This window comes from Melospiza melodia, chromosome 1 (genome assembly GCF_035770615.1).
Source record: "Melospiza melodia melodia isolate bMelMel2 chromosome 1, bMelMel2.pri, whole genome shotgun sequence".
In the NCBI taxonomy this organism is placed as follows: domain Eukaryota; kingdom Metazoa; phylum Chordata; class Aves; order Passeriformes; family Passerellidae; genus Melospiza; species Melospiza melodia.
In genome coordinates, this window is record NC_086194.1 from 43,532,729 (window position 1) to 43,556,076 (window position 23,348).

Consider the following 23,348-nt stretch of genomic DNA (forward strand, 5'->3'; position numbering starts at 1 on the left):
TTGCTGTCTAATTTTAAGAAGTATTTTGTGTAACCTGAGCATGGTTGAATGGCTCAGGATTTTGCTGACTAAACAACTTGATGATGACTTTTTCACCATCAACTCCAGACTGACCTTAGTTAAAGCTATAAAGCTTTATGGAGTGGGAATGAAAATTAAGCCTGTTCTGTCTTCCCAGAGGAAAGGAAATCCCATATGTGACAGTAGAAGGTTTTACAGTAGAGACCACCAATACTGAGCTCAACATACCTCTGCACAACAAGCTATTGTGCCCTGCTTTTCAAGCTCAATAAAAACACTTTAACCAAATTTCATCTATATTTATTTTCAATTTCAGGGGGCCAGAGGCTATAGAGGAAGTCAGGTATGTATTTTCATGTGTGATCCATTTTCTTTGAGAACTGAGTTTGGCTCCCTTTCACATTACCTTGTAAATTAATCAACAAGGAAGGCAAATAGTGTAAAAATTTATTGTAAAAATAGCGTAACAACTTAGTGTGAAAATAGTGTGAAAACAGCATTCAATTTACTTTTGCTATGGTTCTATAAGGATGGATTTATGGTACCTAGCACATTAATCAAAATCAACAGTCGTAATTGTATTTTTATATGATTGCAGTCTATTAGTCTAACTGACAGGAAAAGGATTTATTTACTGACTAGTCTGATAATCTGTTAAGGTGGTAATTCTGGTTATCTGAATCTCACTCTAATTGTGAGGAGAAGCAGAGGGAAAAAGAGGTTGTAACTAATACTTGTTGGGGATTTGGACATCATTTTCCCTAGATCATTATTGACATGTTTTCAATATCCAAACTTCTTTTCAAGCTGTGTTTGTCATCTCATCTGTTGATATTTCAAGTCTGCTTGTTTAACCTTTCAAACATGAAGAAGATATGGTCACTAATTCGATAATAAAAAGTGAAGCCTGGAAGACAATGATCTATAGAAGTAATAGCTTCCAAGCTACAGTGATTAAAATGAAATTAACTTGTATTGAATTCTTTGATACAAAACCACTTCTAAAAATGAATTATGAGCCTCAAAGATTCAGAAGATGTTTGGCTCCATTATTAAGCTGCTTGGAGAAAGTTCAGAGAGTTTCTGAAACCTCAGCTCTATTTAAAGTACTACTCTGTAGTAACTTTTTAATCTTCTCATGTGTTTCTCTTTTCCTTTTTTTTTCTCCATTCTCTGAAGTAATTTGTCCTTCTTCCAATGTTCAAAATGTCTGATTATAGAAGAGGGAGAGTACTTGCTGATGATTTCAATTTGTCAAAGTTAAATAGTGCAGTAGGTCTTACCAGTTGCACACACCCTACTGAAATCCAGTGAATACATGAATATCTTCATTATGTTGTGTCATTATATCCACAAATTTTTTTTAAATAAAAATATGAAACTTTCAGGACATAAAAAAGAAAATGCTGAATGTTTAATAGTATGAAGTTTGGCTCGGGTTTTCTGAGGTAGGAAATGGCTGATAGAAAAAAAAACACTTCAATAAAAGTCATGATTACTTATTTAGTGCTCAAAATTTTTCTGGAATGCTTATTCAAGAAATTCTTGTTTGTGACGTATTGATCTAATCAAAATGTACAGCCAGCTGTTTTTTACTTGTAGTAGGCACAGAACTGTTTTAAATGAAAGAAGTTCTTTCTCAGGAATTTTAACTAGGAGGTTTTGCAAACTCAATTTAGCATCAAAACCTACAAAGCAATTATATCTGTGGTCTCTATCAGAGTAAGACTGCTCATGGTTTTATCTTGTGCCACTTTCAGTGTTTGTTGAATATCATTTCAGCTTCCTGGTTACTTGTCTCTGCTAAATTAATTTTTCACTACAAATTAAGCCAGCACAGTTAATTCCTTCATTTTTATCCTAGTAAAGAAAGATGGAAGAAGTTTCAAAATATCCTGTAAAAACTGAGTTTGTTATTTGGCTGAGTCTGAAACATTGTGGAGCATACATAAATGAAATAAGAGTCTCACAGTCATAACTTTATTTAGATGCCTCACACAAGTAAACACTGCAAACTCCTTAAGTCTGGGATGAGTATTTTGTAGGAAAATGACTTCCATACGTGTTTGTATACACTTCCATAAATGGGGTGTATAATTTTTGCAGGCAAAGGAAAGAGAAAAACAATGTGAATTCGAAAGTGAAGGTGACTGATATTCATGTAGCTCTGGTATTTATCTACTCTTGCTGAAAGAGTTATGAAGTTTCTTTAAAAAATCCTAATGTCTAAGATCAGTCTTCTGTAATTATTTTTTAATCATGGCAATTCTTTCTGGTTTTTAAATCCACTGTTCATGTTATAAAATGATGTAAAAAAGCAAAAAAGCACAGTACAAACACATATGATGGCTGAAATCAAGATGACAAGGTTATCAGCATGATAGATCAAATACTAGTAATTTATTTTGGAATATATTTGGATTTTGAAGGTGCTGGGAAAAGATTTGAAAGCTAAAACAAGGAGAAGCAGAATTTAAATCCTGATGGAAATCTAAAATTTAGATAGCTGTTTTTTTATTTAGCGTCCTTAACAGTTACTTGTTTTAGACAGTGTTATAGAAATTAAAATTTATTATTCTTGGTAACCATTAAAACCACAGGTCTTATTCAAGTTTTCAAATGCAGGGTGAACTTTCTTTGCTCAAACAGACAAGTGGATTAATGCTAACTGGCTTTTTTTTTTTCCTTATTCCTACAGGGTGAACATGGTGAGAGTGGATTTGATGGCACTGATGGAGAGCAGGTAAACACTACTTTAAATGTGCAGAGCTACTAAAGACACCAACCTCAGGGTTCAAAGGTACAGATTTTGTGCTTTGAATGGGCTCTAATGCTGAGCAGTAGTTCTGTTGTTGGGAGTCTAGAATTGTATATCTGAATGAAGTTGGATTCTGCCAGAAAAACTTGAGAACCTGATTTAGCAGAAAGAGCAAATATAAATTTTTATTCTTTTTCTCCCCTTTCTGAGTCTAGGGAGAACGTGGATTTCCTGGACCTTCTGGAGAGAAAGGCAGCAGAGGGAAATGGGTGATGTACCCCTTACATTAATGTTTAGATTTTATGGAAACATCTTTCCAAAGTGTAATGCTGTCTGTAATCACTGTGAGTTGTTTTTAATAGCTCCCTGTTCTCTAATATGCTGTCACTACTGCTCTAAATCAGTGTAGCTCCACTGACTTCAACAGATCTGGCCCTCTGCTGCCACAGATACTATTTATAATTGTACCTGAATTGTTTGTGCTCTTCTTATGAATTTAGGGCAGAAAAGGCCCCAGAGGAGAACCAGGTGAACGAGGAGAATCTGGTCTAAGAGGAGATCATGTAAGTGCATTCCTGTTTTACTATATTTCACTGATTTGCTCCTCAATTTTGTGATGGAGAGGTCTGAAATATTTGAGGATTTGAAGAGCTTTTCACAGTCCTAGAAAATGCAGTACCCTGCAAGAAGGATGGCATATTCTAGGAGTCCTGAACTCTTTAGATGTAGATGGACTGATGTGTTTTGATGTGTTGCTTGGAAGCAGATGTTTAAGCCTCAGGACTCCTGCTTGTTTATGATTTTGTTTGTTTGTTTGTTTTCAGTGTAGGCAACATAACTCCTTTTGGAGCTGCTTATCATAGAATTTTAGAATGGCTTGGGCTGAAAGGAACCTTAAAGATCAACTAGTTAGTTCCACCCCCCCTGCCATGGGCAGGGACACCTCACACTAGACCAGACAGTCTGATGAAAAGAAAAGGACTAGGTCAGTCTTCCCTGTTTCTTCCCACCCTACAGAGGAATTCTGGATCACTTGAAAGCCCTATGCAATGACTCTTGGTTAGCAATTTTTAATGATGCAAAGGCAAGTTACTTCTTTATATTCACATTTTTTCTTTGCATGTTTCAGAGATCTACATAAATGCATTCCCTGGACTAAAATTCCAGTGCAGATACCACAATTCTTGTCCTGAAAAGACACAGCTTTGTCTTTTCACATATATTTCAAATACTTTGTTCCAAACAGTCATATATTGTGCTGACTCCTGTCTTTAAAGTTTATATTGAAAAAAAAAAAGAGTTTCAGTGACATGGTAATTTGCCTCTTTGAGAGATCAGCATTTCACCTGATCTAGCATTAAGTGGCTAAATGGAACTCCATTCTAGTGTAAGCCCCAAATGAAAGTCATGACTTATGATCGTAACTCAATTAACTATACCAAATCAACCAGAACAGTTTCACATTTTCAGTTTAATTTGTTGTCCTTTAGTAATTTTGCTTTTAATCCCTGTGGAAAAGAACTTGGTGGACTTTGCAGAACTTCCTATATTGAGCTCTTACAAGCATCATCATTTAAAATAGGCTTTTTATTCCTTACTCTCTGCAATTACAAATCTAATTAATTCTATTTCTATATCCCTCTGCCGTAGTCAAAGTAATAAAGGTATGGTAACAGAAAATGCTGAGCTTCCCATTGATCTTTTCAGGGAGATCCTGGGGCTAACAATAATGTTACTGGCCCTAAGGGTGAAAAAGGAAACCTAGCATCACAGGTAAGCAAGCTGTTCTATTTTGTGGAGAGAGAATTTGCATAATGACTAATTTCTACTGGCTGTCCAGTCACCAAGGAGGTTTTTGTTTGTCTGCAACACAGAAAGCTTTAGGAACTGCTTGATACAAGAAAAAAAGAAAAAAAAAATTAAACACGTTTACAAAGACTATGGAAATGTTCTCACAACGTAGAGATAATGGAAAACATGGATTTAGTATAAATATGTTATTCTTCCACAAATCTACATCAGTAGCCTGAAAGGCTTCCAGTAATGGGTTGTAAGGATACTGTTAAAAATTGTGCTGGGAAAAATTCATGGAGTACCAACAGGCTACACTCATTTTGTTATGGAGCTGCTATTGCCTCAGGGTGGTGGGTAAACTCCATTTTGATCTGTAAATAGAATATAAGAGCTGGGATATGTGCTTATATAGTGATATTTGAGTTTTTAACAGGTGTTTTAGCAAAACTGCGAGGAAAGAAGCGTAACAGAAAAGCATGGCTTGCATTACCATTACAATTTGTTTGGAAAGAGTAAACAAAGCTGATAAGTAGTTGGACAGTAGCAAAAAATGATGGTGAATGAAAGCTTAAGAGGATGGCAAACATGTGGGGAAAATCCACTGCTTCAGAAGTCTCTCTCTGAACAAGTTGGATTGTATGCATACATGTATGTCTATGCAGAATGTGCTGAAAGCAGTAGAAAAATTCAGAGGTTTACTTTTGGAAGAATAATTGGATTTTGATGATGCTTTGGAAGCAAATCTCATCTTAAGTAGTCCAATTGAAAGGCTGAAGTCAACAGAAATGATTTTACAGAAGCCTTGACTTATTATAGGCTGTTAGTGACAGGAAATCCAAAACAGACATGATCTATCTGGTTTATAATTTTTGAGTATAAATGATTTGTACAAAGCAAGAATCAACCTTAGTATGACACTACTGATTGCAATGAAAATACTTAGAAGAAGAAACAAAGGAGTGTATAAAAAATAATGTGCATGTACAAGAAAAAGGAGTGTTAAAAGATCTTGGTCATTACTTTGCTTTGCAGGGAGACCCAGGCCCACAAGGACCCCAAGGAGAGCAGGGTGATGCTGGCCTAGATGTAAGAATAACAATCAATATGGGGTGGAAATAACTGATAAAAACACACAGTGGGGCTCCCACCAAGAAAACCCATTTTTGCCTTCTTCCTTTTAAACTACCCTTCAAACTCCTGCAAGGAGAGAGAAGAAAAATCTTCTAAAGTTTTCAAAGAGAAACACATTTGGCTTCAATCCTGGTAGCTTATATATATTGCAATGTGTTTTCTTTTCTTTAAAATCAGGAATTTGCATTCCTGTTAATTCCAGGTCTGATTCATGTGAAAGTAACAAACCTTAAACTCAATTTCTTTTTCAATGAGCCTTATATGCTTCAAGATTCCACCCTAGATTAATCTATGTCTTCTTTCTGCCCAAGACTACAAGTTTTCTATGTCTGTTCCTGCATATAGATAAGCTCACTGGCAGCTGAGCTGCTCCTTTTTAGTTCACTGGAGATTGGAAATTGTGAAGGCCCCTCTTCTAGTGTCAGCATTGTGTCTAATGCCAAAGTCTGGCATGATCACTGCTCAATCAGGCTGCAAAAACATCCTAAAGACCTCCTTAAGTTTGTGAGGTTTAGCAGTAACATTCACTAGAGCTGCTGAGCAGTGTGCAGCAGGAAGTGGTGCAAACCTCTGGGCTCACAGGGGGAAAAGGGGGCTTTTGTTCTCTTTATTTTAGCCAAAGGGCAATTGACTGGGAGGATGTTTTCCAGAATTTTGTTGAAATGTCTTCTCTCTGCACTCATTAAGAATCTAAAATATTTTTTCTTTTTGAAAAGACTTACTTGTGTAAGAATTTCTGTCCCAAATCCACCTTTTTCTCATTTTTTTAACCTTAAGTCTTTCTCAAATCCACCTTTTTCTCATTTTTTTAACCTTAAGTCTTTCTGTGGAAATATTCTCTGCTTTCTTTAAGCTGTATTTGGTTTTATTGTATGCATAATGTGTTTTATGGTAAACAGCTGTTTCACATATTGATCAGTATTCTGGATGTAATCTCTCCTGCCACTCCTTCCTAGGGTGCAGCAGGTCGAAGAGGCCCTCCAGGTATAAAGGTGAGTGTTTGACACTGCTGCTACCTATTTGTATGCAGCTACATGTCCAGCCTGAGTGTTTGCTCCTCTTAAGGGAAAAATTTCATTGTGAGGCAAGACACAGGTGTTTAACAGTCAAAACTCTATTTCAAGCCGAGGCAGCTTTTGAATCTGAGGTGGATGTAGTGGAGACCCTCCTGACTTGAAGGATTTAGAACTGGAAGAGATGAAAGGACAGTAAAAATAAAAGGACAGTTACTTTTACTATTAGGGCAAGTATGGGAATGTAGCTAGAGAAAAGACTGTCATTAAAGATGACAGGCATGAGAAGTCAGGCTGCAAAGTCTGACAGTTTATTCCTCCTTTGCTGCATGCGCAGAGATAAGTGTGATACACACATGCAGCACAGATAGAATTAGGGCAAGTTCTACACAATGCTTTGCTCAGAATAGTGTTAACTGCAGCTCTGACAATTGGCTCAAACATACAACATAATCAAGAGTTTGGAAATAATTTCCCAAGTCAATATCTAGAAGAATATAAGATGTACAGAATAGGTCAAACTCACTACATGCTGACTGATCTTTCCAGGAAGATCCTCTGGTAGAAAAATCTCTCATGTAATTGAGAGATGACAAAATCTCTCTCATTGTTAGATGGTAACCCTGGTTTTCCTAAATTTATACCCCACAGAGTCAAAATGAAAGAAAACTTTCCTGAGATGTACTTAGTAAAGACATCACTGCAATTCTCTTGAATGATGATCCAGATAATGTTCTTGGAAAAGAAAACTTGTTTGTTCCAGGGTATGAATTACAAAATACAATTATCAAAGCAAATATAAACTCAGCTATATTCAAGGGTGGGTTAGTGCAAGTAAAAATTAAATTCTAAGTATTCTCAAGTATAGTTTACATGATTGTTCCAGAAAACCTTGCTTTAGCACAAGTGGTTCCCATTTGACCCAATCTCTTTGCCAAGTTGCTAACACAGATAAGGAAGATGGTATATGCCATGATACAGCATTTCCCTCTTTATCTTAGTGCATATAAATCCAAGGAAGCATTGCAATTTTGTGTACAGTACCAACAGGATGGAACATACCTTGAAGCCTTGAAGTTCTTATGTGTGTTTGAGTCTGGGGAATGGGTAGAGTTGCAGCTTCTGAGTGAAAGTGTCAACCAGTATTTTGAGTAGGTCAGGTGTAAAATGTTAATAAATAATAGCAAGAATAACCATAGTTATTGCAATATAGAACATAAATTGCAATATAGAACATAAATTTCAGTGAAAAAAAAAGTACTGTCTTTTATGGCAATAATATTTCTTCAGCAGCACAGTATTTGATTTGTCTCTGGGCTTCCTGTCCCTCTCCTGTTGAGAGGTTTTTGCTATTCCTTTATTACATTTTTCCTCTGTGTGGTAGCCAGATAATGCAGATTTTTTTACATTTAGAATGATTCAGAATAATATTTCACTGGGAAATGTCAGTCAGAAGGGAGAGTCCTACAAGTTCCCTAAACTACAGTCTGGTCACTTCCCAGGTTTTTGCAATACACATGTATGCTACGTGCCAAAACCCTTTTCCCCACCTGGTTTCTGAAAGCCCCAATTTGGATTTCACTTTGAGAATCCAGAATTTTCACTGAGGCATTGCAGACAGGAATAGACTGGAAGATTTTGATTCTATCTGCCAGCAGGAAGAAAGCACCATGCTTTGGCTATTGCCAGGATCAGCATAACTAGAAAGAATATAAGCATTTTGCAGTTGTTTCCTATTTCTATCTCAGAAATTCTTTACAGGGTTTATGAAGACATTTTAGATTAAAATATTGAAGAATATTCATCAAGTCTGCCTCTTAATTATTCCAATCCTTGCTTGATCACTCAGAAATCCATTTCTAGGGTAATTAGGAAATTTGGTGCTTTTTTTTTTCTTTTCCCTGTTGGATTGCAGCTGATATCTCATGAATGTTTGCATTATTCTGTCACCTACCAACAAAAAGAAGTAGTCCAACTAAGCTATGGGTTGGTAACAGGACCAAAACTGAAGTCAGTAGGAATGGATCTTTACTACATCTTGGTTGTACTAATAAGCACAAGAACCTTATGTGGTTAAAAAAAAGAGAATGTTCAACTTGTTTAGTAAATTCACAGAGTACAGAGTTAGTTGAACCTTTTCAACTAATTGAATCCTAGTTGAGACAACCCTCTTCATCTCCAGGGAAGCCCCCTTAGCCAGTCATGCAGCCACGCTTTTCTAAAATGGCAGGGAGCAAGAGAAATGACTGAAACTCACAGCAACAGAGAGCTTTCAAACTGTTTTCATTCAAGTACTTGATGATCAGCTTTGACTTCTAAAAGCATGTAAAAAACATTTGTCTGGATCAGTTGAGCATTGAAAGGTAGGTACAATCAATGATCAAATGCAGGTAATGTAGATATCACTGAAAAGCTGTAAAAAGTAAATGGCAAAGAGAATTGCACACTTCTATCTTCCACATCCCTGGAGAAGCAAGATGGAACAGTAAACCCTGCAATACAACACTGGCATCCATCTTTGGGTGAGATTGTGGGTGTTGTGTCCATCCACTGAGATGTCTTTCATGGCAGGATGTTACAAAGCTGCCACAGGGCATAGCTCTATCAGCAGAAGTTATGAGAGCTTCACTGTGAAGCTCTCCTGGTGTCCCTGGGCCAGGAAGCAGATCCATTTAGTCTTGATATTTGTGGGGTTTTCAAGGGCCCTTCTGTGGAGCACAGTATTCTGCTTTGTAGGGAAATTAGATAGGGCCAGTCCCTCTGGAGGAGGAAGGTTTTGTGCTGAAATGGGATAAAAAAGAATCCCTCTTTCATGTAGATAAGATAGATCGAAAGATATAGATAGATAGATAGATAGATAGATAGATAGATAGATAGATAGATAGATAGATAGATAGATAGATAGATAGATAGATAGATAGATAGATCAGGTAGATATTGGTGGTGACATAGTCAGAGACAAATAATCAAGTTAGAGACAGTGAGCCAGAATTCACGCACCTAACACAAAAGGACTTGTTTTAGGTTCAGCTGTTAATAAAAAGCACTGAAATAACACCTTCATCAACAAAGTAATTAACTTCTCTTGCAGTCAGCATGAACACACTGTTGTTCACCATATACTAAAAAGGACTCCTCCCAGGACTGGCAGTTCCAATTGTCAGTGCCTTTCTGTGATAAAAGGAGGCTAATTTTTTCAAATAGTTAAAATAACTTAAAGAAGCACAGATAGCCATTCTTAACAGTCAGAAGTACTCAGCAGGCAGAAGGAATAGAAGGTGTGATGTGGTATCAGAGAGGTGTTGGTCACAGACAAGAACAGCACTGCAATCTGTGTGATGGAAATAAAACAAAATAGTGAAGAGAAAAAGGAGATTAACTTAGAGAAAGGCAAGAGAGAGAGGAAAAGGCAGGGGAGAAAAAAAGGACAGCAATTTTTCTGGGTTTTGATTCAAAGTAAATTTAAGTAGCTGAAAACTTTAAATTGGTTTTGAATTTTAGTAGAATGTGCCTAAGATATGTATCCTTTTTTATTATAGTCAAAATTATTTTTGTGGAAATCTATTTCGACTTTAGATCTGTCAATATCATATACTTGCTGTTGTTCTATTTTACAGTGTTCTTACTCTGGCTATAAATTAACATTCTTTTTTGCTTTCAGCTTTTTTTTTCCTGTTGTTATCTTTTGCTTCATTCATATGGTGCAGCATGAAATTTCAGCCTTTAAAATTCATTTTTCCTCAGAAGATTCTTTCCAGAACCATCTGTTTCCCAAGAATCTTCAGGCATATGTTTATGATTTCTCCAGTGAAAGGGGATCTACAAGGCCTGTAATATCTTGGTGCTAATTGTCACCATTTTACTCAATCCAGAAGTCAGTGAGTATTTCTTATGGACATCAGCTAAACTGACTCATCCTCAGATGGCAGCTTTATGGAGATGGGAGCAGGAAATTATTTTTTCCATCATCAAGGCAGATTTTATTTACCTCACTGAATAACCAGAGTGAAAGATGAGGAGTAAAAAGGGGTCTAATTCTAGTGTGATTGTTAAGTCATGATTCCCCCCAGAGCCATTTCCAATGGATTAGGGGAAAGAGGATCTGGCCTTGTGGCCTGGCTTTATGACTTCTGGTCTCCACAGTGGACAAAGGTAATGCACAAATATTGCTGAGACATGGTGTAAATGTATTCAGCAAAATAAAACTGACCTCTTCTGCTGCAGCTTTTATATTCATCACACCCTCCAAAAAACCAAAGAAAAGCTACTCCTCTGCTTTTTATTTGAGTTTTCTTCAATAGGAATTTGAAGATGTTTGAAAATTGTTTGAGAGCATTGAGAAGCATTCTATCAACTGTTACTCTGTACAGTTATACAGGTCTACAGGTATAGATTATTATCTTTTGATGTACAAATGAGATATACTAATTTGTCTGTGTTCACTGTTGTTTTCTTGGGTTTTGTTCTGGCAGGGTGAGCAAGGAGATTTGGGAGAAACAGGTTACCCAGGAGAAACTGGTCTTCCAGGCCCCCAGGTAACTAATAGAACTTCTGAGTTGTTTTTTGTTAGTTATGGAGAAAATAAATTTTCTGCCTTGATGTTTTGTTTGTGTTTTGGAAAGCTTTGCTAACTTCAACTAATGAATGTTATGAGTAAGGCTTCTTCTTGGCAAATCTTTTCTGTAAGCCTAAGGAATTAAACGTGACAAGTTACACAGCTGCAACTTCTAGTGAAATTAAAAGAGGAGCATGAGCAGCAAAAAAAAGTAATTTAGCCAACACGTCTCCAACTTACATGATATTATCAAGCAGAAATTGTCAAAATGAATTTATTAGAAATTGCCAACAATAAATACATAAAACCTATTCCATTGACAAAACCAGTGAGAAAAGCCTTGTATTAAAAAAATTTGCTAGGTGGAGTAATTTTGAACAGAATTATTGTGATTGATTTCTTATAGTAGCTTTGAGTTTAAAGATGCTCTTAGATGCTTCTAACTTTCAAAGATGTTTAAGTTTAAAGATGCTTTTAACTTGCATTTTAGGATGGAGAAAGCATGCCTGGTTGATAGAAGGCTGCTAATGGCTCCCTTGGTATCCTTAGACACCTCAGTGGGTCTCTGAATCAGACTGTCAGGCCATCTCAGGTGCTTCAAACGGGCAAATCCTTATAACAAAACAGCACGAAGTTTCACCTGTAAAATAAAGCCTGTGAAACAGGCACTGGGGTTCTGGTCATTGCAGCAATATGATAGTCATTGAAGGGCTGTTAGCATTGAACTGACTTTTTCTTTCAATGTCTTCTTTACATCAGGGCCCAAGAGGACCACAAGGGATCAGAGGACCTCCTGGACCACAAGGCATGCCAGGCCCTCTGGTTAGTTTTAAATAATATATTCCACTTGTACCCTTTTTTTCATTATCAGTGATGGGTTGTTCTTATAAAGAGTTTTCAAAAAGCTTATTAAAAGTAGAAACAGGGATTTTTGGTGTAATACTTAAGGAAACTGATTTGGAGTCTCATATGGTAAAATAACAGCCTTGAAAATAAATTTAGGTGTGTGAATAGCAAGTGCTAGGTTGTGATGAAGTTGCAACTATTGAGCTGCTGAACTGTCTGCTGAACTTCTCACTTTTGTGATGCTGTTGATTTTGGGGATTCTTGTTCTGGAATTACACCATTGTAACTCAGGACTGAATGTCCTAGGCTGTCAGCCTTGATCATCTGTTTCAGTCAACTAATGATGCTCATGCTTACATAACCAATTATATATGTACATTAATATTTTTTACACATATGCCTGTATTCGCTAGCTATCTATATATGTAGATGGAAAATAACATTTATGTCATACTTGATGAAATTTTGAGAATTTTATGGCAGTTTTACAGATGACAGGAAATAAGTAGAATGATGGTTTGACCAGTAACTCTTACTTGTGGTCCTCAAAAGCCCAATATTTTTACTGTTTCTATAGTAATTTGAAGTGGCAATGAATCCTTGAGTGAGTGAGTGCAATGAAAAAATCAAATCCTTGATTTTTTCATTGCACAACTTTTAACTGATGCTTCTTATTACAGGGTAGTCTGGGCATGCCTGGTTCACCTGGATCTGTTGGAAAGTTAGGTGTAAGAGGAGCAAAGGTAAAGATTTTCAAAGTATCTAATTGCAGCAATCTAATGGTGTCATTCATTCAAGACAGACCAAAGAAGCATGGACTAACAAAGAGTTAGTTCAGTGCTGTGAAACATGTGTAAAATGTTACATTTTAAAGATATTTTTCACTTGCATGGCAAGACAAGTGATGTGCTTAGGGTAATCTTACACATATCAGAACTACACTAAGAAGTTTTTAGCGTTGCCATGATCACTGTCATTAATTGCTCTTGTGGTAATGGTTCTGAATGGGACCTGCCTTCTCACAAAATGGAGCAGAAATAAGGCAGGGCAGACCCTTGTGGTTTTTTGATGATTCCTAGAGTCTGTCCAATCCATTGAAAATAATCACCAGTGAATCATGGAATATCTTATCTTGGAAGAGATCCATGAGGATCAAGTCCAACTCCTTGCTTCTAAAACTAAACCATAAATAGGATCATTCAGATGCTGCTTGAAGTCTGACAGGCCCTGTGCCATGACCACTTTTCTGGGGAGCCTGTTCCAGTGACCAACACTGGATCAGTGACTTCACCCGTAGGTGAAGAACTTTTTCCTAATGTCCAATCTGACCTTCTCAGTTCAAAGAACCATAGATGCTTATTTTAATCTTGTTTTTCTAAAGATTCCAAACCAGTCCAAGGAACTTTTGCTGTTATGGTATCTATTTTGAAGGAATGCACATGTTGAGAAGAACTGAATAAACATGAAGGCAAACAGAAAGGCTTATGATAACAGGTTGTTGACACTGGAGTTCCCTTACTTATAATAAATGTTATCCTTACTTACCTTTCATTTATGTTTGTTGATATATGAGATTTTATTTAATAGAAATAACTAAATTTGGGTGCTGTTGTATATTTGAATCTAAAAATCACAAATAACACCAGCCAGCTAAGTCTTACCATTTCTTTCAAGGGTTGGAACCTTTAGCGACAGAGAGCTGTCAGAAGGTCAAAGTGCTGCCATGAAAAGAATCACTGTGTGAAAACATAATTAAAACAGTGACTAACATTGGGAAGATATATGGGAATTTCCATCATACATTCCATTTTTTCAGTCTGGTTTTGTGCTATTTAATATTAGGGCCTTTGTTAGAAAAATGTTCAGTTAGCAAGTGAAAACTAAAGTGGAACTGAAGAAAAGAAACCCTGCAAGAGGGCTAAGAGCACAGTCCAGACAGCCTGCCTGAGAAATATAATTTGCTATCAATAGGTGCTTCAGACTGGTAGAATTCCAGAATATGTCCTGCTACCATTAATATAATTTTTTCCAAACCCCACTTTGTAATTCTGTATTACAATGGGAGTTTTATTGAACTTTGGGGTTAGCTGCATGAATGCTCAGCATATTCTGATTTGCCAAGTCCTTTCCAGTTCTACCACCAGGAACAGTCCATGAAACATGGTCTGCAATAGAATACTTTTGCCCAGCATCAAGTAGTCTATAAAATGTATAGGCACACTTCAGTTTAACAGGCAGGTTTGCATTTCAGAAAGAAGAATTCTCTTGAATGAGGCAAACTAATGTCTTTTGTGTTTCAATTATAACAGGGTGACCCTGGTGACCCTGGAGAGAAGGGCTTAGCTGGACCCCCTGGACAGAGAGGCATTCCTGTGAGTTTTCTGCCCTAATTCAGGACCCCTGTATTTTAATAGCTATCCATCTAAATCAGTAATGTCAATTCCCTTCTATTTTCTCTATTTGATACAATTAAAATTATTTCACTTTTGGTTCTCAGTTTCCTTATAGACACCAAATTTCTTGTGGACTAGAGACAGTATCCTCTTTCCCCTCAAATTCTTTAGAAGAGAGAAAGTATGTAAAAGGAAGGACACACCATGGAAAGAAACTATGACCACTATCCTTGTTTTTCCTCTACAGTTTTTGCCATTGTTTGCTAGTGTTTTTAGATTGTGTTTTGATAGCTTGTCCAACTTCATGAAGCTTAGTAGTTTGGGCAAGTCATTGTAATGGGACAATCTTAGTTCCAAAATGAAACTGGATATAAACCTAATCCTTGATTAAAAGCTAACTCATAGCATATTTAACCTACACAGGGCATGGATGGCAGAGATGTCTATGGTCCTGAAGGAAGCAAAGGAGCAAAGGTATGTGCTTCAAGTCAGAGAGCCTCTCAGTCTCCATTCTACTGTGTTACCAAACATGATCATCCATATTTGATTAAAAAGAAAAATGCAAGACATGCAAAGTGCATTCCTAAGGTTCGGTGAGAGGCTCAAGATTACCACAGTCCTTGTGAGACATACTTCCATAGGATATTCTTCTGAGGACCACTCACTCTTACTCTTTCCCTGATGTGTGTATGTATATATGTGGAGGATTGTACTTGCAGTGCACAGTGCTTTCTTCCCACTTCAGCCTGCCTGACTGAACATTGCTATTAACAAGTGTTGGTGGGGTGGACACTATGGGCTCTTTTAATTTTTCTTGTTTCAGAGGAGGGATTCCCTAACTACCAAGGTGGGGGTGATACTCTCCAAACATCCTCACTGTTTTCATGTGAATTTTTTTCCTTGTGTTCCTACTGTCAGCAGTAAGATCTGAGGATTAACCTCTGGATTGTTAAGAAATTCTTATAATTCCCTTCACAGTGCTGAAAAAAAAAGTAATGAAATGCCTTCTTTTCTAAAATTGTACAAGAATTCAGCTAAAATAAAAAGTATACAGAAAGTATGAAGTCAAAATCATGGTTCCAGTGGATCAGTCCATGAGCAAAGTGGTCAGGATATTGGAAACAGCTGCAGATCTCCTTTCAAAGAGTTTGTGCAATATTACAACACTAGTCCCTTCTTGTTGCTTGTGAAACAGAAAGAGTCCAGTGAATCTCACTGGTAGGCCCATCTGTTTCACTCTCCCTTTCTGTGACAGAATCAGAGTGCTGCAGAAAGCTGCAGAAAAGATATGAAAGGCTTTCTAGGAGCCTCTCCAATAGATGAACTCCTTTTTCTTAAATGGCTCTTTGGTAAAGTGGCTCTTGATACTTATTTTCCAATCTCTTTTCTTACCTTCTTAGCTCTAACAGTTTTCTTTGATGGCAGGGTTTTATAGGTTATATAACATGAGTTATGTACAAGAGGACAAGGAAATATATAAGTAGTGTGAATTCCAATGTTTAGAAAAGATACACTTCACTTCTGATTGGTTTTGGTGAGAGTTTCCCTATTTCTCACGGGTGAACAAAGAACACACTAGAAACTGAATTAACTGAAAACAGTTGATGAATTGACTTCTAGTAAGCCAAGGGAATATTATGGTATCATTGTTTAGTCTGGGTAGTATAAAATTTTGAAGCTACATTCAGACACTGAGTTCTGAATCTGAATTCGCATGCTACATGGGAATTCCTCTGCATGTTATTAGGAGGCATGAATAAGTTATGATAAAACACTTACTTGAGAAATGGAATATTTGTGAAAAATTTAGAAACTGATAGAAATTCTTAAAATACCCTTCCTGTAGATGAACAAGGTATTAATCTAAAATTATGTCATTCGAGACCAGAGTAGCAGCCACTGTTGCTTGGACAAGTTGTAAAGCTGAGAATAATTTTGAAAATGTTTTTTGTTTAAAGGCATCAAACTCTAACCAGATCACAAAGTTCTAGACTCTTATGAAGTCTTTGTCCTTTCTTTTCATAGGGAGAATCTGGATTCATAGGATATCCTGGTCCAGAGGTATGACTAAATGGGCGTGTTTCATTTATTTTTGTCTTGTTTTACATTATTCTTCTTTATAAAAGGTTGCCTGTGTTTCTGTTTGTCTTCTCCTTTCCAATAAATTCTGGATTTAATCTATTTTCAGGGAAAAGAAGGAGATCGGGGCATTCCAGGAGCTGAAGGACCCAAAGGAATTAGGGGTAGAAGAGTAAGAATGATAAATCTGCTAACTCTGTGAGAGTTCTTAAAGTAAAACCCTTACACAAAAAGTGTTTTTTATCAAAAGTTTTAAATTTGTTACCACTCTAATCTTTTATTGCCATGATTTAAGCAGGAAGTCTTGAGAAAATGCTGGTCAAAATCTTCAGAAGTGTTAGTTGCTAATAATTGTTAGGAGTGGTAGACTATCTTTATGAAAATGCAGGATTGAATTCAAAGTATCATTACAGAGGTTTTTTCTTCCCTTGATGAAGTTTGGTACCTGTGCATGCAATTATAAAGAATAATATAATTTATTTCTATTTTTAGGGTAATTCTGGCACACCAGGTTCCCTGGGAGATCCAGGTGACCAAGGGCCATCAGGACCTATGGTAATTTTTTTAAAATAAATTTTTTATTTTTAAAAAAATCACCCTTAAATTGCTCTTAAAATTACTATTAGATTAGTGGAATATCTAATAGTGTTTCACATGGTAAACTATGTTTAATCAGCGTGGCAGTTGCACAGAGTTATGCCTTGCCTGTGGATGTGTGTGCACAGGAGCACCTGCTGCTGGAAATGAAATTGCAGCAATACACTGCTGGCCAGAATTTCTTCCACAGTATTTGGTGTTTTTTTCAGGCTGTGTGCATATCTAATTGAAAGAACAGAGAATACTGAAATGTAGAACTGAATAGGTCAGCTGAATGCCAATGCTCTTTTTTTTTTTTTTTTTTAAAGAAAAGCCAGGTAAAATGAAACTTGCAGTTGCAGGCACTTGTTTAAATCTTAATTTGACTATAACCTGTTTATCCATAATACAACCAGATGTCTTGATGTACTTTCCAGTGTCTATGTTCTGCATTTTAAGCAACAAAATGTTTTATTCTCTGTCTAAGCAGGTGAAAGGATTAAGGATTTCAATAGGATTTAGGACTAACCCTTTAAGTAGTTAGGAAAATCCCTGTATGTGTCTATCTTTATCCTGCGGCAATTCTGAAAATTAGCTCCCTAGTGACCAGGAACAATCCCTACTGTTAATGATTTTCTTGTTAAACTTTCTTAAGCTTACTCTTTCCATTTATATGTGGAACATTGTTGGTAATACTGTCTTTACCTGAATACCATGGATCACAGGATGTACATATCTTAGTAAACATTTTTTTCCCTTCTCATTACACTGTATTGGTTAATGAATGTACCTGTCCCAATTTATTCTATGATGCTGGGCACAAGAATGGTTAAGAGTGCTAGCTGGAGCTCATTACCCTCTCTGCTGCTTGGCCACTCACAAAATTTACAGATAGATCTTGTGAGTTGATGAGCCACAGCTGTGGGCTTTGCCAGTCCACGATCCAAGAAATCTTCAGAGGTATTTCAAGTTCAAGATCTCCTCTTCAGGTGAGAATAGAGCTTGGGCTGTGTGGGCTTGGTGGGGTTATTGCTATAGCAGTGCATCAGTGAAATGAGAAAGTGGGAACCCTGTAAGAGGTGGAAGAGGTAGGAAAGCAGGTAGAGGTACAGGTAGTAGACAGAGCCAGCCGAAACAGGCTTGTTTCACCCATCCTTGGTGGTTTGATTATCCATATGTGTCAAGTCTGCACAGTTCAGTCACCACCACTGACTTTCTATCAGTAGCATTCTTTAGGACCCAGACAATTCACAGTTAACTCTTGCTGAACAGTACCAAAGAACATGAACCTGCTGGGAAACATAAGAAGAAAAAAGCATGGAATGGCAGTGATGATGCTAGCAGCAAGACAGCAGAGGAGGTGAGGAAGGCAGCTCAGGCAGACGGAGGAATGAAAGGTTAACTAAAAGGGGAAAGAACAAATATGGGGACAGGGCTGTAATTTGGAGATGTAAGGAAGTATACCATTTTGGTAAACTGTAGTGTTATGGTAGAGAGAGGGTGAGGAAAAGAAGTTGGATGGGGAGTTCAAATTTTCCTGCTGTATCTCAGTGCAGCTCCATGGGAGTAAGGCAAATTTTTCAGTAGTCTTCTTATGCATCTGAAATGCACACATGATGAGTACTCAAGCTCCCTTGAAAATTAGTTATTCTACCTATATTTCATTCCTGTTATGAAGATTAAACAATACTTTTATTTCGAAAAAAAAATATGCTTGGAGTGCTGTTGTTTTTCCACAGCTCCCAAGGAGAAAGTTGCAGAGTAGGCAAAGGTGTCATGATATGTGTATGGTCTGCAGGATTTTTCAAGGTAGAACTGTGGGGATTGTAATGTGCAAGAGGAGAGAGAAAGCTTGTCACACACCAGATGTTGGAAAATATGTGAAGTGCAAATAACAGAACCATAGCACAGAAACTGCTGTTTATAAGGGAACCCAATTCTGAATTATACTGCTCCCCAAGAGCAACAAGTATTGAACATTTAAAAACCATTAAGGAAAATGGACTGAGAAATAAATCTGACAAGTAGCCTGCAGTTCTGGGCAGGTCAACGGAAATCTGTGCAGGGAACTGCTGTCTCCTCTCAAATTCATAAATGATTGCTGGGAAACACTGTTTGCCTGCATTTTCTTTGGGCTACAGAGTAATACATGGGAATACATCAGCAGGGTCTGATTTTTTTGGCTTATGTTTAATTTTTTTCAGGGTGCCAAGGGACCAGTGGGCACCATTTTAATGGAAGTAAGTAATCACCTTACAGCTAACTATACTGCATGGAATTATCTGGTTTAGTTTCTATTGATAATCACTGACAGCAATGAGCACAGTTAGCTGTTATAAAATAGTATCTTTTCTATGTGCTTGTCAGAGTGCGCAGTGGGTTCCTCCATTCTGCAAGCAACCAAGGAATGAGAAACATTTATGCATGTGGATTAACACCATGCCCAAACTTTTACAAACTATTGGACAATTAATATTCATTTATCTGTTTCTTCACTCATATCAGTTTACACAATAGCTCATATTAGGGTTACTATTTCTCTTCTTGTAAGGGGAGGCATTTCTTCAGCTACAGTTATTTTCACTGGGAATTACAGTGCAGGATTTCTTCAGAACTCTAATCCCATGTAAAAGGAACACTTCTGATTAAAGGCTTCATTAATCCTTGCATGGATGACTACCTGCAGGCAGTACTACTGCAGGTGTGTTCTGTGTTCAGAGGACATCTCTCCTCCTTCATGGGCTTCTCACTTCCTATGCGAGTCGCTATTGGAATGCCCATTGTTTATGGAAGTGCCATTGACGGATGAGATCTTAGATCAGTTTACTACAAAATAAAGAATGGATGGCACTCATTCATAAAGAATTTAATGATTGTTTTAATGCTTCAGAACATCATTAAATGTCAACAGAGCATGTCTAAAAAAATGTGCCTAGTTTCTGCAGCAAGGGGAGAGAGTCCCTGTACTATCTGTTAAAAAGGGTCTGGACTCTGTGATTCTGGATTATTTGTAATGAAAGTTATTTTAGGAGCTAGGATACAACCTTCAGCTCAAAACAACAGTAAGATTCCCAGTCTGGGGTGGTCTGGGATTTGCCATTAATTCCTTTTTTTAAATTTTGAACCTGCAGCCTTGTGAACTTGTGAATTTTTCCCGAAAAAACTGCCGTAAGTGGGGAACATCTTCTTTTACCTCTGATTTCACCTAGTCACTCTTCCTGAATGGAACAGCCTTCATTGGAAACCCTATAAACTGGTAGTTTTTATCTGGGTTCAGTTTGACTGATAGTTGTTAATTGTAAGGGGGTTCAGCAGGTGTATGAAGCAGACTTATGCCTTTTGCTTATTTTTCCTATCAATTTATTACAAAAATTCTAAAAAATATCTCTTCCTCATTAAAGATTAAACAAATCTTGGGCATTGTGCCAAAACCCTTTGGGGTGCTCTCTGAGAAAAGACAGTATTTGTGTATCAGCTGTCCCCCACATTAGGTGTGTTCATTCTCAGATATGTGTGCTCAGCAGAACCCAGGATAATTTTTTAAATTCTTATCCAGTAAAACCGGACTATTTTGACTATTTGATTGTAAAAGAGGAATGTGGTCTTGCACTGACAGACTGTCAGTTGTCTGAACTTTGGCCAGGCTCTTCATTGAAAGCTAGTGAATAAGTCACTATTTTAATGCATATTAGTCCTAAATAATTTAATTGCTCTCCCTCTCTTCCTTCCAGCATGCTCATCAGGTAAGCCTGTCTGGTCTCTGAATATCCATTATTTTATAGAGTTGAAGAAGAAACTAACAATGTTTGAGTTGTGGAAAGGTTCTCATGTGACTTTTCTGCTCTGATATACAGACACATGCCCAGCTTATCCAACTGAAGTGGTTTTTGCCTTGGATATGTCTGATGATGTTACACCAGCTGCATTTGAAAGAATGAGGAACATTGTTATGTTATTGCTGAAGACCATTAAGATCAGTGAAAGCAATTGCCCAACAGGCGCTCGTGTCTCTGTTGTTTCTTTCAATACCAACATGCACTACCTCATCCGATTCTCTGAATTCCAAAAGAACAACTTGCTGCTACAAGCCATCCAGAGCATCCCACTAGAGAGATCCAGTGGAAAACGAAATATTGGGGCAGCCATGAGATTTGTTGCAAGAAATGTCTTCAAACGTGTTCGTCAGGGCATCCTCACAAGAAAAGTTGCCCTGTTTTTTGCCAATGGTCCATCACAGGATGATGTTGCCATCAGCACAGCTGTGCTTGAGTTGAGTGCCTTGGATATCACTCCAGTGGTTATTGCCTTCAGTGAGGTGCCAAATGTCAGACGTGCCTTCTCTGTAAGTAGAGCCTGTTGAAAACTGAGTCACTCACCCACTTGCTGAGTATCTGCTAGGGTTTGAGTGAATCTTGTTCTCCAGCCTAAGTCCAATCCCTTACTAGAAAGGGGTACATTAAAGGTTATAATTTTAACAAAGCAGCAGTGATTCACTCGACCATAGTGATCACCATCTGACCTTTTTCTGAACATGAATTTTTAATGTCTTGTACTTTTAGAGAAAATCAGAAAATTTCCATAATATTCTGTTAATTTTATTTATTTGCCTATGCCTTTATATTTCTGAAGTTGTATCAAGTAATAAAAATTTAACTAACAAACTCTGTCCCTAGTTTCTAGAAAAATTAGTAGAAGGCTTCAAGCATGCCTTCTGTTTTTTCAAAAGAAAATTAAATTAGCAAAGCCCCTCTTGATATCTTTATTGCCATTTGTACCGGAGAAAATTATGAAATTTTGTTTTTAAATATGATTCATCTAAAAGATAGTAAAAAAAATTAACAGTCCATTTTAAAAAGTACAAAAGGAAAGCAATTCTATATTTATTTAAAGTTTCATAATATAGATTGCATGTTCTCTATATTTTGAATTTGTTTTAATATCATCTGTGCTCAGTTTTAACTTTTTCAAAGTAAAATTCATTCCAGCTGCTGTTTCCTCAAAATTGTCCTTCTAAAAGGAAATATGTTTACTTTTACATGATAAAAAGTGCAAAAGTTAGAGTGTAAATTCTGATCTAGCAACATCTAAGTCAGTCCTTTATTATTTATGCTATATTTATTCTCATGCAGCCTCGTATTTATTAGTTGATTAATGTATTTTTCTGACTAAATGATAATTTAGCAGAATGAAAAATTTCTGCTGCCACATGAGAAGGAAACTTATGGTTTATTGCCTGGGTTGTTCCACAGGATAAACAAGAGCAAGAATCAGTATTTTCTTTACTTAGTATAAGCAGATTACAAATCTGAATGCATGTGATGACATCTGGTGACTTTACATAAATCTGTCTTCAGAGCAGAAGAGTTTAAAAGAGCTGCTTAGCAGGGGAAAGGCAAAAAATTCACTTCCTAGCAGTCCTTTAAGTTTACAGTGCTGGCAAGGCAACCAACCTCACCACCACCCCCAAGTAAATACAACTCCCCTTTTCCTTTCAGATGGACTTCTGCCCTTGCAGTTGAGAGGTGGTCTAATCTCTATGATCCTACAAGTCTGTAGCCACAGATACTTACTGGCTTTACTTTGCTTCAGGAGCTTCAGTTTAGAGACCACATGCAGCCATTGCTAATTCTAATTCCCTTGAAGGGTTCTATCTGTAACATTCTTTACAGATGTTAATTAATCAGAAATTAATTGTGTGGTGTATAACACACAAAGCCAAAGTTTAATGCAAAGAAGTAATTATTTCTTTGCTTACCATTATAACTTATTCATATATGTTCATTTCCTGTGATATTGTGATATTTTAGAGCCATTTTTATTTTAGTCCACAAGGAAATGCTTTTCCATTGGATCACATCTGGATGGGGTTGGATGGTGGTCAGTGAAACTGTAGAATGTTGGAGCATCTTCAGGGCTCCTCAAGCATTTCTGTGGTCAAATCTTCCACTGTGAAAGATTGTCATTCTTCAGGTGATCCCAAGAAACACATAGGTCGCTCTCATATTAGTACTTTCCAATGCTAGAATTTTCCCTCCAAGAAATCATCTTCACTCTTTGTCCCAGAAAAAGCTGAGATATTCTGCCCTTTTCTCTGTAGAAAAATAGCACACTATTAAAAGAAAAAAGAAAAAAGTGATAATCCTCCCCAGGAGAAAAAAAAAAGAAAAAAGAGAGTCTTCATA

The 23,348-nt window shown here is 37.0% G+C and overlaps 2 protein-coding genes and 1 long non-coding RNA gene across 3 annotated transcripts; all 3 read left to right on the forward strand.

The window, feature by feature from the left end:
- Positions 1-40: 40 nt before the first annotated feature.
- Positions 41-16,578, forward strand: LOC134421075 (collagen alpha-4(VI) chain-like). The gene is made up of 15 exons (XM_063161923.1): positions 41-210; positions 338-364; positions 2,128-2,191; positions 2,720-2,764; positions 2,995-3,048; positions 3,280-3,342; positions 4,487-4,552; positions 5,606-5,659; positions 6,661-6,696; positions 11,190-11,252; positions 12,032-12,094; positions 12,799-12,861; positions 14,428-14,490; positions 14,935-14,985; positions 16,537-16,578. Exons 1-15 carry the CDS (start codon positions 41-43, stop codon positions 16,576-16,578), a joined length of 924 nt encoding a protein of 307 aa, XP_063017993.1.
- A 119-nt stretch (positions 16,579-16,697) lies between these two features.
- On the forward strand, positions 16,698-20,334 carry LOC134429658 (uncharacterized). Its single transcript, XR_010030630.1, has 4 exons — positions 16,698-16,762; positions 17,083-17,145; positions 19,371-19,406; positions 20,298-20,334. It is a non-coding gene; the product is annotated as an uncharacterized LOC134429658 (long non-coding RNA).
- Positions 20,335-21,064: 730 nt separating this feature from the next.
- Positions 21,065-21,526, forward strand: LOC134421606 (collagen alpha-4(VI) chain-like). Its single transcript, XM_063163201.1, has one exon. The coding sequence runs from the start codon at positions 21,065-21,067 to the stop codon at positions 21,524-21,526; it is 462 nt and encodes a 153-aa protein (XP_063019271.1).
- The last annotated feature ends 1,822 nt before the right edge of the window (positions 21,527-23,348 follow it).

What these genes read in the sequence shown, in the direction of transcription:
- LOC134421075 (XM_063161923.1), top strand. Translation starts at nt 41, where the DNA reads ATGGTTGAATGGCTCAGGATTTTGCTGACTAAACAACTTGATGATGAC. An exon ending in CCCATATGTGACAGTAGAAG is followed by an intron (nt 211 to 337) that starts GTTTTACAGTAG and finishes TTTCAATTTCAG; the next exon opens with GGGGCCAGAGGCTATAGAGG. An exon ending in GAGGCTATAGAGGAAGTCAG is followed by an intron (nt 365 to 2,127) that starts GTATGTATTTTC and finishes TAATTTTTGCAG; the next exon opens with GCAAAGGAAAGAGAAAAACA.
- LOC134421606 (XM_063163201.1), top strand. Translation starts at nt 21,065, where the DNA reads ATGTCTGATGATGTTACACCAGCTGCATTTGAAAGAATGAGGAACATT.